The following is a 15,962-nucleotide window of genomic DNA, read 5'->3' on the forward strand; positions in this document are numbered from 1 at the left end:
CCGGAAAAAAGGGGTCCCGGGCCACGCGGCCCAATTTCCTTTCTAAACATTTTGCTAAGATTGGCGAGGTGGTAAAAAAATGCCGGGGAAGGGAGCCAGGGAATGAAAACATGTTTTTAACCCCCCCCCCCCCCCCCCCCCCCAACTTACGAACTTTGAAGGTAAATCATCCAAAGCAACACCAGGTGATGTACGTTCAGACAGGTCACAACTTTGCGTACGCATTAGACATCAGATGCGGAAGCAAATAATGGCGCAGCCAAAATAGACAAGGCGCCAAACACATGGATTAGCGCTGCAGAGTGCAGAGTCACACTGCAAAAGAATTACTGAACGATGCTGGTGGATAAATAACATACACGGTATCGAAATGCAGAGATCCCAGCTGGTCAGCTACAGCCTACAGGGTAGAGATCATTCTACTTCTACCAGCCTCCAGGCTCCAGTCAGTTCTAGATCATTCTACTTCTACCAACACACACTGCATCGAAATGCAATTTACAATTTTTTTCTAGAAACACCTAAATTTACATGGAGTACATCTAAAACTTAAATTAACCACCCAAAAGCTGCTTCGAGATAACCTACACATTTAACTTTACAAAAGCCTGCTGCTGCCAAGGCAGGATTCGGCCAATCAATGCACTGCAGATCTCATCACGTCCCTCCAACAATCCCCGGCGCTCCAAACTGAAAGTATCAAGCATATATATTAGCTTTCATGTTCAGCCCACCAGCACGATGAGCATGGATTATTAACAACGCATAGATAGACATGTACCTTCCGCTGGCTTCTCGATCCATGGGCCGTTCATGATGTTCAAAATGCTGCAGGCATCGCTGTACTCCAGATCAGGCAGCAGCTTGGGCGTCAGAAGGAAGCACCTGCGGCCAAAAGAAACAGGCAGTTACCAGATGTCAGAAGGTCTGTAGATATGCATGCTGTACAAGGTGTTGCGTGTTACTGTCACTAACTGTGGTGTGTTAATTTGGCTGGCAGCTCTAACAAGCTGCTGGAACATCTTCCTCTCATTTATGGGGTCCATTCCTGCACTTTTGGATGGGATGAGTTAGATCACCTAAATGCTTACAAGGTAACAGTCATACAACTGAGGGACAATTCCAGTTGCCTTGCCTTGATTTATCTCATCAACCACCCGAAAGGGGCAGTTGGTAAGATCTTGAAGTGACACAAGATACAAGATGGTCGATACTGATCGCTCCTATGAATGGGAAGGAAATAATAGTGATCAGAAGTAGGGGAAAAAGGTTTCAAAATCAATCTGACTGTTGTTATTTCTTCATACCCCTCCAGATTGGTGATGAGCACTTAGCACCTGCAGCTGACTAGTTTGCCTGACAGCCAAAAGAAAACATATCAAAACCTCAAACTACATGCTAGAAGAAGCACAGGATAGAACAAATATATATCAGCAACAAATTTTTTTTTCTCAACAACGCAGGAGAGCTGCGTATCAATATATAAAAAGAAAAGGGGTTTTAGAAACCCAAGATACAGCCAGGTTTTTTTTTTGGAAAACAATCTGAACAGAAAAAACCATTACCTTTACAGAAAAACTACTCACCTGTTTAACAAAAACAGAAAAGATCAGACCCTAAAAAACCTCTACTAAAACTAAACTGATGAAGGCATCAGGGTGAGGAGATGAGAAACTCTTCTAGCCCCAGCCAGACTCCACAGGCGCAAATATGGAATTTTTTTCCCAGTTGGAATTAGAACTTTATACAAGGCACCAGACCAGCATCTACTTAGATCTCCTGCCTGATTGAGACTAGGAAGCAGGAAGCAAAAAGATCACAGAAGAACAAGCCATCTTCACAGAATATTGTTGGAACAATCATGTTAGGAAATTATTTTGTATTCAGTGTTCGCTGTACAGTCACAGTTTGCATAACTCCTAGAATTTTACAAGTGTAATCTGCTTCGTATTATGATATGACCACCATTCACTTTCAGACGATATGGGCATCAATAGTGAACTGCACTCAGATATGGAGCTGTTCATAGTGGGTTCTTTTTTCAAAGAGAGCAGCCCACTACAAATATAGCACGCCGCAAAATAAGGCTAGCCTGCTTCACATCATGCACTCACGAGCTTTGGAAAGAAAGATACTTAAACTTTGGAGAGAGTGGATAAGGGAATATAATACACACAGTGTGCTATTTCATTTCTATTCTGTCCATTTGAAAAAAAGAAAACCTTCACAGTGGGCTACAGGGAACACAGAAAGATCATTTGTAGGACTGATCCTAATAGATAATTTGTAGCCTAATAATCATAAGATTATATCAATAATATAATTTCTTAACTACTCAAAGTTTCCCTTTAGCCAACTCGGAAAGGCTGAGCCTGGTTACACCATCATACTTCAGGCTAATGTAATTAGGAGTAGACAATACCAAGCAAGCTTACCACGACAGAACAGTATATTCATTAATAAGGTGTGGGGCTGCTGGTTATTTATTCATCCAATTTCAAGAAATATCAGAATACAGAACATTGCTCTCACTTGGTAAAAGAAACTCACCTAAACTTCACCTTTATAAGAATGCCGTAGTGATCAAAATCAAGACCATGCTCATCTGCACGGAAGTTTTGGCACGATGATTTGTGTGTTATCAAAGTGTACAAAGTACAAGTAATGGAGAAGAAAGAGAATGATACAGACCCAGTGAAACTTCTCCAGCAACTGCCATTTCTTGAAAGTTATGACTGAATGTGTCGTTTATTTTTGAAACAAGAGTCCGCAGAGTTGGAAGCCATTTACCCTACAAAACGATCAAATTCGAGTCAAAGCAGATGCATCCAAAAATATGAGAACATTGATTTTAGTTTAGGTGGGAACATGAAGTGTTCAAACCTTTACAGTTTCAATTTCGGAGCAGCATATTTCATATTCATCTTTATCACCCTTAAGTTTATTTGAGATTGACTCTATCTGTAAAATCAAAATAGTGAGTCAACAATAATTCTAGGTAGAAGCAGCAGATAGATTTAGTAGCTCAGTGTAACATATTATAATTCGGTAGATGAAGAAATGCTGTTACTCAAAGCTACGCACTCAAACTTAACTTCTTTTGAGATGGTTCAAGTGTTCGTTGTTCAAATGTCCAAGGTCAAGCTGCCTCGTCTACTATCCTAGTTTATTGACACCAAGACCAAAACATGATTACACCCCAATAGCAGCACATTCTGCATATATAGCCGAGCATTTTCAGAAGGGTGTAGCATGAAAGGAGAGCACTCTATGGTAAGCGACCTCCGCAATTTTTAATGCACGTCAGGAAATAGACATTTCATAATGCCTCCCCTGATTCCCTCACAAAGTTATGGTCGCCAGAAAGATTTCAAAAACACATGTCGATAATCCCATAAAAACCAACCGCAAAGTTTTCAGTAGACAGTTCTTCCGACAAGAATAAAGACAATAAAACATAATCATTGCTAACTGGCCAGCATGTATAAACCAGGTATAGTTTGATACCTCGCGTTGCCTGTTTTGATACTCCTGCAAAACATTTTGGTTTAGAAATAGCATAGAATTTGCCTCCAATTCAGTATCTTGTATTGCAGCTTCCAGTTCTTCTATGGTAGGAGGCATCTGCAATTACAAAGGAGTGAAAGAATCAGTAAACGGATTGTTAGTGCTAAAGCATGCTGCTAAGAAGTTTATTTGGATCATGGAGACACCAGCATCCAGCCCATTGAATAAAATGGCAGAGCCAGACAGAAGTTAGCATAGAAGATTCTATAGTGATCCACGAAAATCTCATAGATGTGTGTCGTGTCCGCCCCTTCAGTGTTAGTATAGAGTAGGACAAGACTTTCAAAGGATCAATTTTAGCGAATTTTCAAGAGCACTTTAGAGCTGGAAATATTGTATGCTTGTGTTTGACTGCAATACAGTTCCTGGATTGCAATAAGTATTATAGCAGAATCAAATAAGGAGCAGGAAAACAGGGTGTACTAGATGATAAAAAAGCATAAACAACATCAATAACATCAAAGCCTTTCAGTCCCAAGCAAGTTTGGGTAGTTTAGGGTTGAAACCAGATGATAAAATAGCATAACTGCATAAAAATCCAGGTGCTAGTAATAATACAACAGACATTATTAATGGACAAGATCAATCCTGATAAAGTGTGTGCAGACATATAGTATGATGAATTAATGATTTCATGTTGGAGCATTCCAACAAAGGAACCAATATTAGAGGCATTTTGTTAAATAAGATCAAAGATGATGCAAAAACCATTGTCATGAACTGATTAATCTCCCTACCTTAAATCCCCTGTCCAGTATGCCCTCCCCCCCCCCAACACACACACACAAATTTTCCTTTGGTTTTTCCTGAGTTGTTTGTACTATCTTTTCTTTTATTTTTAATTTTAGGTAACCAACAAAATACATACTCCGGTAGTTGACATTTCAGAGTCTACTTTCTGATACCTTAATCAAAATAACTTAAGAAAACAAAAATGAAACTACAACAAATACTGTTATAATCATTACTTTCTACTTCAAATTATTTTACATTGATGAACTAGTAAAATATTTGAATTCAGAATAAAGTTTATATAAACAAATTTGAACTATACCGCACGAAACTCTTTTTCCAGGTCACTGATCTTGGCAATAGACTCTGCATGCTGTTTCGCCATAGCCAGCTTCCGCTTATGCTCTGCAGTTATTCTCTTACCTGATGATAAAATAAAATAAATGTGATTATGAAAATAATTATGCCATATGCTGCATTGTTTCTCAATTAGCAGTAGCAGGTAAGGTCTCCTTAAAAAAGGAGGCAAGCAGCTTCAACTACAGATGATAATTTGTAGTACAATGTTAAAAGGAAATTACTTGACTAAACCATTATAAGACTTCCAACCATATTTCAAGGTAATTTGCTTCTCCCTTTCTTTTTAATTTTTTAAAAGATAAGTTCATTACATGATCATACAGTGACAACGATTGAACAGAAACTAGAAAAATACAAATTGCAAGTTCACTCAACTGTAAGTTCAAACCCCATTTAGTTGTTTGTTCATATTCTCACCTTCAATTAATTGTTCGTTCATGTTGCACATAATTAATTGGTGAAGTACGCAAAAATATTTAATTTACAAGTAAAAAAATGTACGAAATAATTGACTATGAAGCATGGTGATCATGTTGTGAGAGTTGTCTCTGATATCCATGGGCTCAAAGACCAAAAGATCATAACTAACAAGACAAATTATTGATGTTAACTATTTTTGACTTCACAAATTGCAAGAAAATTGCAGAATTTATTGTAACACCAACTTACAATCTTCGTATTCTCTGGCAGCCAGATTAGCATCCTTTTCAAGTTTTTTCACACCCTTTTCCATCTCCCATATCTATGACATGATTTATTATGGTCAAACAGAACACAAAAATACATTAATGCCAGCCAAATAATTCCATGGTTAAGTGTTTAGACACCATGTACAACATTAGAAAACAGCTACTAGTTCACAACATTATGACTAGGGGAAAAAAGACACCAACCAAAAAATCATTCATTAAGTTGAGTTCACTTCCCACTTAACCGTTTGTTCATTTTTCCCACTAGCCACTTATTGTCTGAATTTTCCACATAATTGCTAAATAGATACACCAAATTATAAGAAACTACTATAAGATGCGCTCAACCTTCATGGCTTTTTCCCAACAACTAGCCTAACAATTCGTAGATTTTATGATAAATAATTAGTACCACCAGATTCGCATTTATAAATATTATAATTTTGTGTCATCTGCAATGCAATATAAGAGAAATTAAAGCCAACTTTAGTTTATGAACCACAGCCACAAGTCGTTATGTGATACATTAGTATGCAATTCGATATGAAATGATGGTACAGGCAATCCCTTCTAAGAAGACTAGTTTTGCAAACATAATTAGAGAAACATACCTTAGCATCAAGCTCAATGGAAGCCATGTGCTTTTCTGTGTGACTCCACTTGAGAGCAACTGCTTCAGTAAGCAAATCCTAATACAGTTGAAATGAAACTGAATGAGGTACAAAGTAACTTGATGTTTTTTAAGAGAAACAGCTAAAAACAATGTCAGTTATTAGCATAAAGGCCCTGCTAACCTTAAGTTCCTTCATTGCTTGAAACCGCCTGTCATTTAACTTAGCCACCTGATCAACCAGCTTTCTTGTGCTAGATTCTACATCTTCCTCTTTGCATAAGTCCTCCAGCTTTCTCCTTCTCATATCTAGAAAGAAGACCAATTATTATACAATCTAAGTGTAGAAGAACAGGAGTAAGTTTCCTACCAACACGCCTTTGTATTTCTTCTCGTTTCTTCTTTTGGGATTTCATCATGTTAATAATTTCTTCCTAGAAAATTTAATAACCAAAAGATAAGAGTCACCAGAAACAACTAAGTAAAAATCAAAATAAAAGTGAATAAATTAAAATAGATGGAACCTTTTGCCTGTGTATATTTGCCTCTTCATCTTCCAATTGCTCTGTTTCTCTGAGCTGTTTTAAGCTTCATGCATTCCTTCAATGTCCTTTTCATGTTTTTCTTTCTGAAGTCGAAGATTTTCAATGTCACTTACGTCAAGATCTGCATGGGAAGGCTGACAAGAATAAGAAATGACAAGCGAATTAAGTAAATGACAAATTTTATCAAGGCTGAGATAATAACACATACTGGACTTGAAAAGACGAGAAGGATTGACTGCATCTACAGATGCTGACATATAACCGCCATATCTGGATTTGGACCATCGATAATGGTTATTCGGAGTCCAAAAGTCAGAAATACCTAACTTTGATACCTGATCTGCTCTGCAATGAGTTTCATCCGTACCTATGTACTAAATACAGATGAAAAGGAGAAAAGTGAGATTAAAAAAAACAACTTACTAGGAAGGTTTAAGTACTCCCTTCAGTTAACTATTTAACCTATCAAAACTGGATCATCAATTACAGTTTGTCACTGAAATTGAACATTTGATAATGGTATGGATAGTTTTGAACGAAAAAAGGTTGCAGTCATAAAAATTGCTATGATGAAAACATATTTTAGAAGAAATTAGTAGTCAAAGAATCAAAGTTATGTTTTAGGCACCATGCTAGTGTCCAAAATGTCAATCTTTTGTCACTGGAGGGAGTAATAATCAATGTAACTTGGTCAGATTTATGAACAGAACATAAGCAGTTATACCGAATCATCCAAAATCGCCTGACTAATCAGAACATCTTTTACAGCATCAGGGGCTTGAAATACTTGATCAAGTCGGGAGTAGATCCCAAGTTGTTCCATCTGCCAAAGGAAGATAAGCAGATCAGTCAACATTACTACCACGCATTTCACAAGGTATGTTTTTAGTGTCAACAAAAGTCTAATTAATGCTAAGATCAGTGACATGACCAGAAGGAATAACTATGGTGCGCTTCCAAAATGCTCAGGAATCAGGGATGATGGTTAGTGTGAATGTTCATGCATAAGAGGATGGGGAAAAATAAGGGCAAATGCTTGGAAAGATATCTGCTGACCTCTGGAGTAATGTTTAATGGTCGTCTCCTGATGCCTTCATCCACTATGTAGTTCAGAACAGGGATGCCATACTTCTTCATTTCTCTAGCCATGTAGTCACGGTCAGAAGCATCCTGAGTGATGAATGACTGGCCAAACAATTGTTTACAGCAATTACAATGTTTTTCCACAAGAAAGAAACAAGAAGATGGCGTGTGATTATTTGTAAGTTAATAATGACAATAAACTATGGACCTATGTATATTAATAATTACAGAAATGTCATACTATTGGATGCTGAATCGCTGATTATCCTCAGTAACTAGAGGATAAATCTGCTTCTGCAAATGTACTATGCATACAACATGGCAATGTGCAATGGCAGTATACACAAGGAAATCCAGCAGCCACGGGTAAAAATGTTTGCTCCTAGTTGCTTTCTCTAGTTTTATGTAAACGTTAAAAAAAGTAAAACAACATAATTTGGAAACAACCAAAAGATGAAACATTAGTGCTGTAGTTGTACCTTCCATATATAGTTTGGAACATGGCTTTCCAAATAAGTCGCATGGAGCTTATCCTGAACATTTACCTGGGAACAGTTGAAACAAGGTATAGTGCCTTGACTGCAAAGAAAAAGGACTGCTGACAGGAATATTAAACAAACCTCAAGAAGAACAGGCCCGTAAACTTCTCGCCTGAAATTCTTTTTGTTATCTTGCACCCAGTGGTATGCTTCACTGATGTTATCAGCACCATTAATTTGCAATGCTTGAAGTAGCTTATGATTCTTGCTTTCCATTTCCTTCAGTCTGGAGCAACTTAGTGTTAGATAACCTAATCTTGAGTGGAGATGACAGCAGTTCACAAGCAGGTTACCTATAAGAACATTTCCTCATGCTTTCATCCTCTCGAGCTAACTGAGACTCCACAGTATTCCTTTCTGCTTTTAGATTTTTTATCTCCACATTTACTTGTGCAATTTGGTCTCGGAGTTGTGCCTATTGCAAAATCATAAATATAGCTACTAGAGTAAATTTCTGTCACAAAAAAATCGTATTGCTGTGATCACATGGACTGGACATAATACCAGTCATTTACAGATGACAGTAAAAATAAGATGTAAAGAAAGCAGGAGGTAATGGAGTAGCGTGAATTAACCAACCATTTCAGCTTTAGGCTGTTCATACGGCTGTAGGCCTTCAAGTTCCTTTTCAGCAGCAGCAAGATCTTCCTTAGCTTTAAGAATCCTTTGCTGGCGAGATTTTTCTTGCTTTTTCAAATCATCAATGTCGTCAAATGTGGCTTTCAATTCTGTATTCTGATACCAAGAAAAGGAATGTCGAAGAGTGAACGCAGTAAAACAGTAATAGATACCTGATTACGGTAAGGAATGGTTCATACCAGCTGCAGTTCCTTGTCAATAACCTTCTGGCGCTTGGTCATGTTTTCATTTACTTGGTTACTTATCTTCTTTATGTTTGAAGTATGAGTTGCCTTGTGTTTCTTGAGTTCTCTACCAAAAAGATGGCAAAAAAGATGTCTTCCATTAGACTTGCCTAATTCAGCCAGCACATGTTATACTAAGTTGCATTTCTTCAATGTAAAGGCACAATCATAAAGATAAGTTGCACAGAGCAATTTTTCATAAAACCTTAGAAGTATGTCAGAGTATATACTTGTTTCCATATACCAATAGCATTATTCCGGACCAATTGATGCCTTCGTTTGTTACTGTTTTTGTTTGTTTGCTTTAAATAAGTAAAGAACATCTTTTATACTGCATTTTAATTATCCTGTTATTCTCTCCCATGCATTTGAAGCCACCCATGGATACTGTATAAGCAACTTCCAAGTAAATATCTAGCCGAGGAGCGCAGCTAAGGCTGATATGAATCAAAAGAAAGGATTTAATCAAATGAAATGAAAGAATCCATGTAAAAAGTTTAACTGGAGAATGGAGACAGGAGTGTCCCACATCCTGATCAGTGTGTCCTATGTGACCAGGAGGATGAAACCATTCAGCATATCCTTACTACCTGTGTTTTCACACGGCAGTTTTGACACAGAAACTTAGGTGCATCACAGGTTGGAGATGCTTGACAGCAACGGAGTTGGTGTGCCATACTGCCATTGATGTTATTATATGTTACTCAGTTAATCCCCTTGTGTCTCCTCCTTGGATAGGTGATGCAACCATTTAACTTTGTTTCTCGCATTACTGAAAGAGCAGATCTCGCACCTTTTGTTTCAAAACTTTGGCCACATGGGAGGAGAGGTTTCATTTCATTTTTCACATTTTATGTAAAGTGGCCAAATTCACAAATTCTTAAGTACTTAACAAACTACGGCAATAGGGAAATTTTGCTTCAACGTAGTTGAGATTTTATTTAAATTGGGATCATCAAGTTAGCAAAAAAAAAAACCCATGAAAAAGAAGGGGCGTGTCGACCGAAACTGGAGGTGATGCTGACCCAGTTTCCTATTATTGGATTTTTGCTAAAAGAAAAAAACTAAATGTAGGTGCATTTAAACTAACTTCATCCATTCAAATCGAAGGCCTTTCAAAGGAAACCTTTATTTCTCAGGATGAATAGCAAATCATGTAGTATGAAATAATTCCAAAACATCTAGAAGGAAAAGGAATTTCCATTCCCAAATTGAATTATTGAAGCCATCTGAAACTATGAACGTACTCAATAGGACCTTTTGCATCATCCCAGATTCTGGCTGCTTCTTCCATTTTCTTCTTTGAAATTTTCTCCTGCTCCTGTATTACTGTTATGAATTCTTTCTTCATCATGTCATACTTCAGCCATGGCAGCTTCTTCCTCATTAACTCAGCCTATGGCACAGTTAAAAGTAGTATTATCATAGCATTGACGAAACTTATAGTTAAAATTATACAAATGTACAAGAGGATACATACCTTTCTCAGGAGATTATCTCGTAATCGAACACGTTCAACATCTTTTTCTTGTTCAGCATTAAGGGCTTTCAGATTATTCAAAGTCTGTTCCTTTTGCTTTAGAGCCTAAAATTGAACACAAGATAAAATAGTAATAGTAAATCAAAAGTGTGGTGTAGTCAACCAACAAACTATTTCTGAAAAAGTCAGGGTCAGGGAAGCTTCAAACATTTCAAGCAAAAGCATAAACAAAAGGTACAAGGTTCGGCTTTACCACTTCAAGTGCTTTCAGTTCCTTACTTCTCTCTACAAGTTGACGATGCTGAACAGGTAAATCAGGATCGCCAACAGCCTTTTCAGTCTCTTCTAGAAGTTGAATGGGACTTAGCTTTGCAAATTCAGACACCCGATCTTGTGGCAAGAACTAGAGAAGGTTCAGCAGAGAACAGCAAAATAAGGTAAAGCTCCACAGTTGCTTTTGTTGAGAATAAATAACTCATTAAGGTATCGTGAATGTGCAGGGCAAATATAGATGCATGCTATAACACGCTAGAATCTAACAAGAACTGAAGGCACACATAAAGGCCAACCTGAGTTAAGTTGTTAACTTGAATATTGAATCTCTTAATTACATCAATGATCTCCTTTTTGGGGACAGTTGCACCTGCAGCAAACAAATTTCAGTTAGACAGAGGAAGACCTACTTCTCCAAATGAAAGGAACACATTACAAAATAATACCAGAAACAGAAACAATATGCTACTTATATATATACATTTGAACAAACAGCATTACTAAAGTTACATGGCTGGAAAATATAGCAACGTTACAATTAACATCCTTAAGAATGTGAAGCTGAGCTAATGAAGTAGAGGACGTTGATATTAAGCTTATACCAGCAGGCAGCAGAGATGATGACAGAATGATGCGCTTGCACATAACTTATATTGAAAGTTCTGTTAAACATAAGCATTTATGTTTACTACATGAATACAGCAGTCCTTTCAAATATTTTCTCTTGGGACAAATAAGAGCACCATCAATCATAGTATCAGTAAATAACACTAATTTCCCACTATATGCCATACAAGACAGAACGGAAAAGGGGAAAATATCCCAGCCATAAAACCAAGGTGGTATGGGCAGGTCAAAACTTTGACAGGTGTTCCAACATATACCAACCATAAAGAAAAAGGGATCAGTCGCATGTGTCAGGACCATGCATCCGATGGCAGGATGGAACACTTCTATGGATAAATCAATATACCACTGAGGAGCAACGAAATTGGGCTTATGTTAAATGATTACATGAAAAAATAGAGCAGGCGCTTGAGGCGTGAGGCACTAGTACCATTGAGGAGCCACTCGGACTTGTTCTTCGTATCAATCTTCCTAGTAATGCAGATCTTGTCATTAGGCGTATCCCCGCGGAGGGATATCTTGACGTGCCCGGCAACCTCCCCTCTCTTGACGAATGCGCCGACGCTGGACGCCCTCCCAAGAATCTGCACCGATTATCGCAACCCGCGGTAACAACCGGACCCGTACAGCACAGTGAAACCGTCGAGGGAAATATAGCAGATTAGGCGATTATATTAGGGTTCGGAGCGCACGTACGTTGGGGTCCCCGGCGAGGCCGAGCGCGATGGCGCAGACGAGGGAGCTCTTGCCGGAGCCGTTGGGGCCGACGACGAGGTTGAGACGCGGGCCGGGGCGGCAGACGATGCGGTCGTAGGTCATGAAGTTGCAGAGCTCGATCTCCACGATGTTCCCCGGCACGTAGTCGTCGTCCCCGCGCTCGGGGGCCGGCGCGGCGCCGGGGCCGAGCTTGGCGCGCTTGGCGGCGCGCGGGGCCGCCATCGCCGGCGAGGGGGTGCTAAGTTTCGGCGAGTGGGTGGGGAACCGGAGGGGTTAGGGCATGGGCCGGGTTTGGGGAGACGGCGGGCGAAATGGGAGGGAAAGTTGGAAAAGAGGCGCCAATCCTTGGATAGTTAGCGCGGCGGCCGGCGGGTTCCCGAGTCCGGAGCCTGATCCTGACCAAAAGCCCAACGACCGCTCGTCGTCCAGCCTTCTTGACGAGCAGAGTCCCCTCGTGACCCAGATTGACCCAATCATGCCACATCTGAGCAGCCTTTCAATAATTTAAGTTTTGCTACAATTATTGAAAAAAAATAATTAAATTTTGCCTGGTGCGCTGCCTCAAAGCGAAGCTAAGCGCATGTAAATTTGCAGCGGAGGTTTGGAAGATTTGGCGATGCCAAAGCAATTCAATAAGTTAGCCGTCCTCCAGAATTCGGGCTCTACCAAAATATACCTCGATCACACTGAGGCAGTTTCTTTGTGAAACTTTGTTCTCTCTATCTGTTCAGGTGCAAAAGTTTAGGATTTGCGGATTAGAGCCGTATAAACCAAACAAACCCGTCCAAAACTCGTGATAGGCCAGGCCCAACAAGTTGGCCCACACACACCTCTGGCTCAAAACAACGAATATAAGCAGCCCACAAAAAGATTCGGCCCGTGTAATCCATCCTTCCTTGCTTACCTGCACGGCTGCACAGCAGCACACGTAATAAAAAGAACTCCGAATCCGTCAACTCAGCCGATTCATCGTCAACTCATCATCCCACCCTTTCAAAAAAAAAAAAAAAGTTGATCATCCCCGGCATAGCACCAGGCGTCGCTTGTGTGTGTGTGTGTGTGTTTAAAAAAAAAGTGTAGCTGGAGACTCAGAGAGCAACCCAACAGCGTTCGCAGTTTCCTACGATGATGCCGGGCTCGTGCGGGTTCTCCGTCTCTAGTCAAAACCGCACTTGACCTTGCTTGATTCACGCCCACTCGACCAGACCTGAGCTGCTTACCGTGCGCCGATCCCCAAAAGTGACGACACATGGATCGGCGACATCGGGTTTCTTGCTAAATTCAGGATGGAAAAACCCTACTAAGAACTACGATGATAATTAAAATTATATCCTCGTGGATTACCTACCCAGTGAAAAGTTTAGGAAACCAGAGGGACTGCAGTTTAGAAAAAGCCTAAAAGGAGCTCGCGCCCCGTCGCACGAGAGCATTTCACGCGTACGATGCGTTATTCGCAGTGCGCCACGTGGCCCAGCCGACAAGCTCTCCGCGCGCGAGAGCACTTCGAGTGGCGGGGTGCACGTCCCGTGTGACTGCAGAGTGGGACCTCGCAGGGTAGTGTGGGCACACCGAAAAAGCCACCCAAGCAGCGGGATTCGCTCGTCTTCGTGCCCTCTCCTCGTTCTGTGGCCTGTGGGCCATCCTTCCTCTACATAGACCAAAAACTATGCCAGTTGCTGACTGGTGGCCCATAATATATGTAGCCCCACTACCAGCTGCATTGGCTCAAGGAGCTGTAGAACAGTTTGAACTGGGACAGTGGGGGAGGCGAGCGCCCGAGCGCCATGTGCACTCATTCCTCCGTGGGCGGACGAAGTAGCCATGGTAGCCAATCGAGCTCCCTCATGTTCACCTGCAATACCCCATCGTGGAACAGTGCGTGCCGACGCCGCTCCACCCCCGTACGCGTGTGCACCCCCTCCCTGGCTGTCTCATCAGAACGTCCAGTACCATCCAGTCAGCCAGCATTATCGGAAAACTGAGCATTCATCCTGAGGCTCAGTACCGGATCTAACGGATAGTTCCCGAGATACCTCTCGTAACCCCCTTTAGTACCGGGTAGGAGCTCCACCCGATAGGTACTAAAGGCTCTAAGGCACATTAGTACCGGGTGGAGCTCCCACCCGGTCTAAAACTTCCGTCCGCCACCTTATGCCCTATGCCCCGCTACCTGCTCCCGGCACTTTTTTATCCCGTCTCCCCCTCCTCTATCTCTCTCTCCCCTCTCTCTCTCACACAGCACCCTCACCTCTCCTCCTCTGCTACCCCTTCCCTCCCCCCTCCGCTCGCCCCTCACCGGCAGTGAGGAGCAGCGGCGGGGCGAGGTGAGGCAGCGGCGACGACGGCAGGCGGCAGGAGCGGCGGGAGCGGCGGTGGCGGTGACGGCGGGCGGCGGGAGCGGCGGTGGCGGCGGGAGCGGCGGCGGGCAGGCGAGCGAGCGGCGGGAAGGCGGGAGCCGGCGACAAGATGGGGCGGCAGGGACCGGGGGCGGGTGCCGATGGGAGCGGCGGGGACCACGGGTGGGTGCTGGCGGGGCAGCAGGAGCCGCGGGAGGCCGGGGCCGGCGGGATATTTCAATTTTTTATTTTTTAATATTCTTTTAGTATCAGTTATTTCAATCGGTACTGAAGTCTCCCCTTTAGTACTGAGCTAGCAATACCGGTTACGATATCGGTACTAAAAGTGGATTCCCAACCGGTAGTGGAGGGAGCAACCGAGGCTTCGTCCCTCGCCTATGCTCCCTAATACCGCGGAGAAAGTGCCTCTTCCTCAGCTATCCACTCCATCTGTTCGAAGCCCCCTTGCTCTCAGTCCCGTTCCAAACCCTTGCGAGATCTATGGTTTCCTCTGTTCATCCCTACAGCCGTTCCCTGTTCTAGACCGTGAGGTGCAGATCCGTGTGAGCTCCTCCCTGTAGTGTCTTTTACTTTTAGTTTTCAGCTCCGTCCTAACTGAATAGAGTGCAGCAATGCAATCGATTGGCTATTCTACACAATCTATGATGTGTTCTTCTACCATCATTCGAGTCTACCCATATAGTTGTCCACCTGATGTCCTGATCACAATAGCACCATTTCTATTAGTCCTTACCAAGGTAAAGATTTGCTGCATGACAGTAGGTATAGAATTGATAGTTTACATCACTTTTAATATCAATATAAGTAACTTGCTCTACTACTTAGAAAATCAATGTACTCTTAGATGCATGGCTGCCTGCTGCCCAACTTTAGCTTCATTATAAATACCTTGCCGTGCTGAAAATAAGCTCTAAAACAACAACCTAGCAGTTGTTCCATAATCATTACATTTACAGTTCAAGCGCCGATGCTTAGGAGGAACAAGGGGATGAGCTCATTTTGTGTTTACACAGTGACATCCACAAGTCGTCCTACATCTGGTCACTTGCTGTGCAATGCTTCATCTTTAGTCGTCGTAGTAGAACCTGGTGTTCTCATCATCAATTAACTCTATTTTGGATACCTCATGGATGCAAAATGTGTGATATCCTACCTCCTCCTCTATGATTGCTTTAGTACTCACCATTATTTCGATCAGTATTCCGAGCTACCTGCTAAGATGTTTGGTAGCTACTAATGCTGATCAACAAATGTAGTCACGTGCTGTAGACACACGCCATTCAACCACCATTATAAGGGCTGTTAATATATTTGCACGAAGCATTGTTGCATTCCTTGCATTCTATCATACCAATGTTGCCATAGACACCAAATAAAACTTGTGATAGGGCGCGCAAAGCGCGCGTCATGTTCTGGTGGCGCTAACGACGACATAAAAGAGTGATCGGATCCCGATGGTCCATCGACCCCTGCGACCAAGAGCAAGTGCAAGCAGGCGTTTGGATCACCAAGAGCCTGTT

At 41.6% G+C, this 15,962-nt stretch overlaps 1 protein-coding gene across 1 annotated transcript; it reads right to left on the reverse strand.

Moving 5' to 3' along the window:
* Positions 1-265: 265 nt before the first annotated feature.
* On the reverse strand, positions 266-12,468 carry LOC101784985 (structural maintenance of chromosomes protein 5). Its single transcript, XM_004966200.4, is given in 30 exon segments — positions 266-690; positions 782-885; positions 976-1,048; positions 1,136-1,223; positions 1,308-1,356; positions 2,551-2,605; positions 2,692-2,791; positions 2,884-2,961; positions 3,508-3,624; positions 4,622-4,722; positions 5,329-5,401; positions 5,960-6,037; positions 6,143-6,267; positions 6,329-6,392; positions 6,483-6,544; positions 6,547-6,624; positions 6,712-6,877; positions 7,228-7,326; positions 7,560-7,688; positions 8,066-8,131; positions 8,207-8,351; positions 8,419-8,540; positions 8,705-8,860; positions 8,944-9,055; positions 10,236-10,384; positions 10,469-10,573; positions 10,722-10,871; positions 11,038-11,111; positions 11,799-11,952; positions 12,065-12,468. Coding segments are annotated over 30 exon segments (3,168 nt in total). The 5' UTR covers positions 12,308-12,468; the 3' UTR covers positions 266-637.
* Between the last annotated feature and the right edge of the window lie 3,494 nt (positions 12,469-15,962).

Source organism: Setaria italica, chromosome IV (genome assembly GCF_000263155.2).
Source record: "Setaria italica strain Yugu1 chromosome IV, Setaria_italica_v2.0, whole genome shotgun sequence".
Lineage (NCBI taxonomy): Eukaryota > Viridiplantae > Streptophyta > Magnoliopsida > Poales > Poaceae > Setaria > Setaria italica.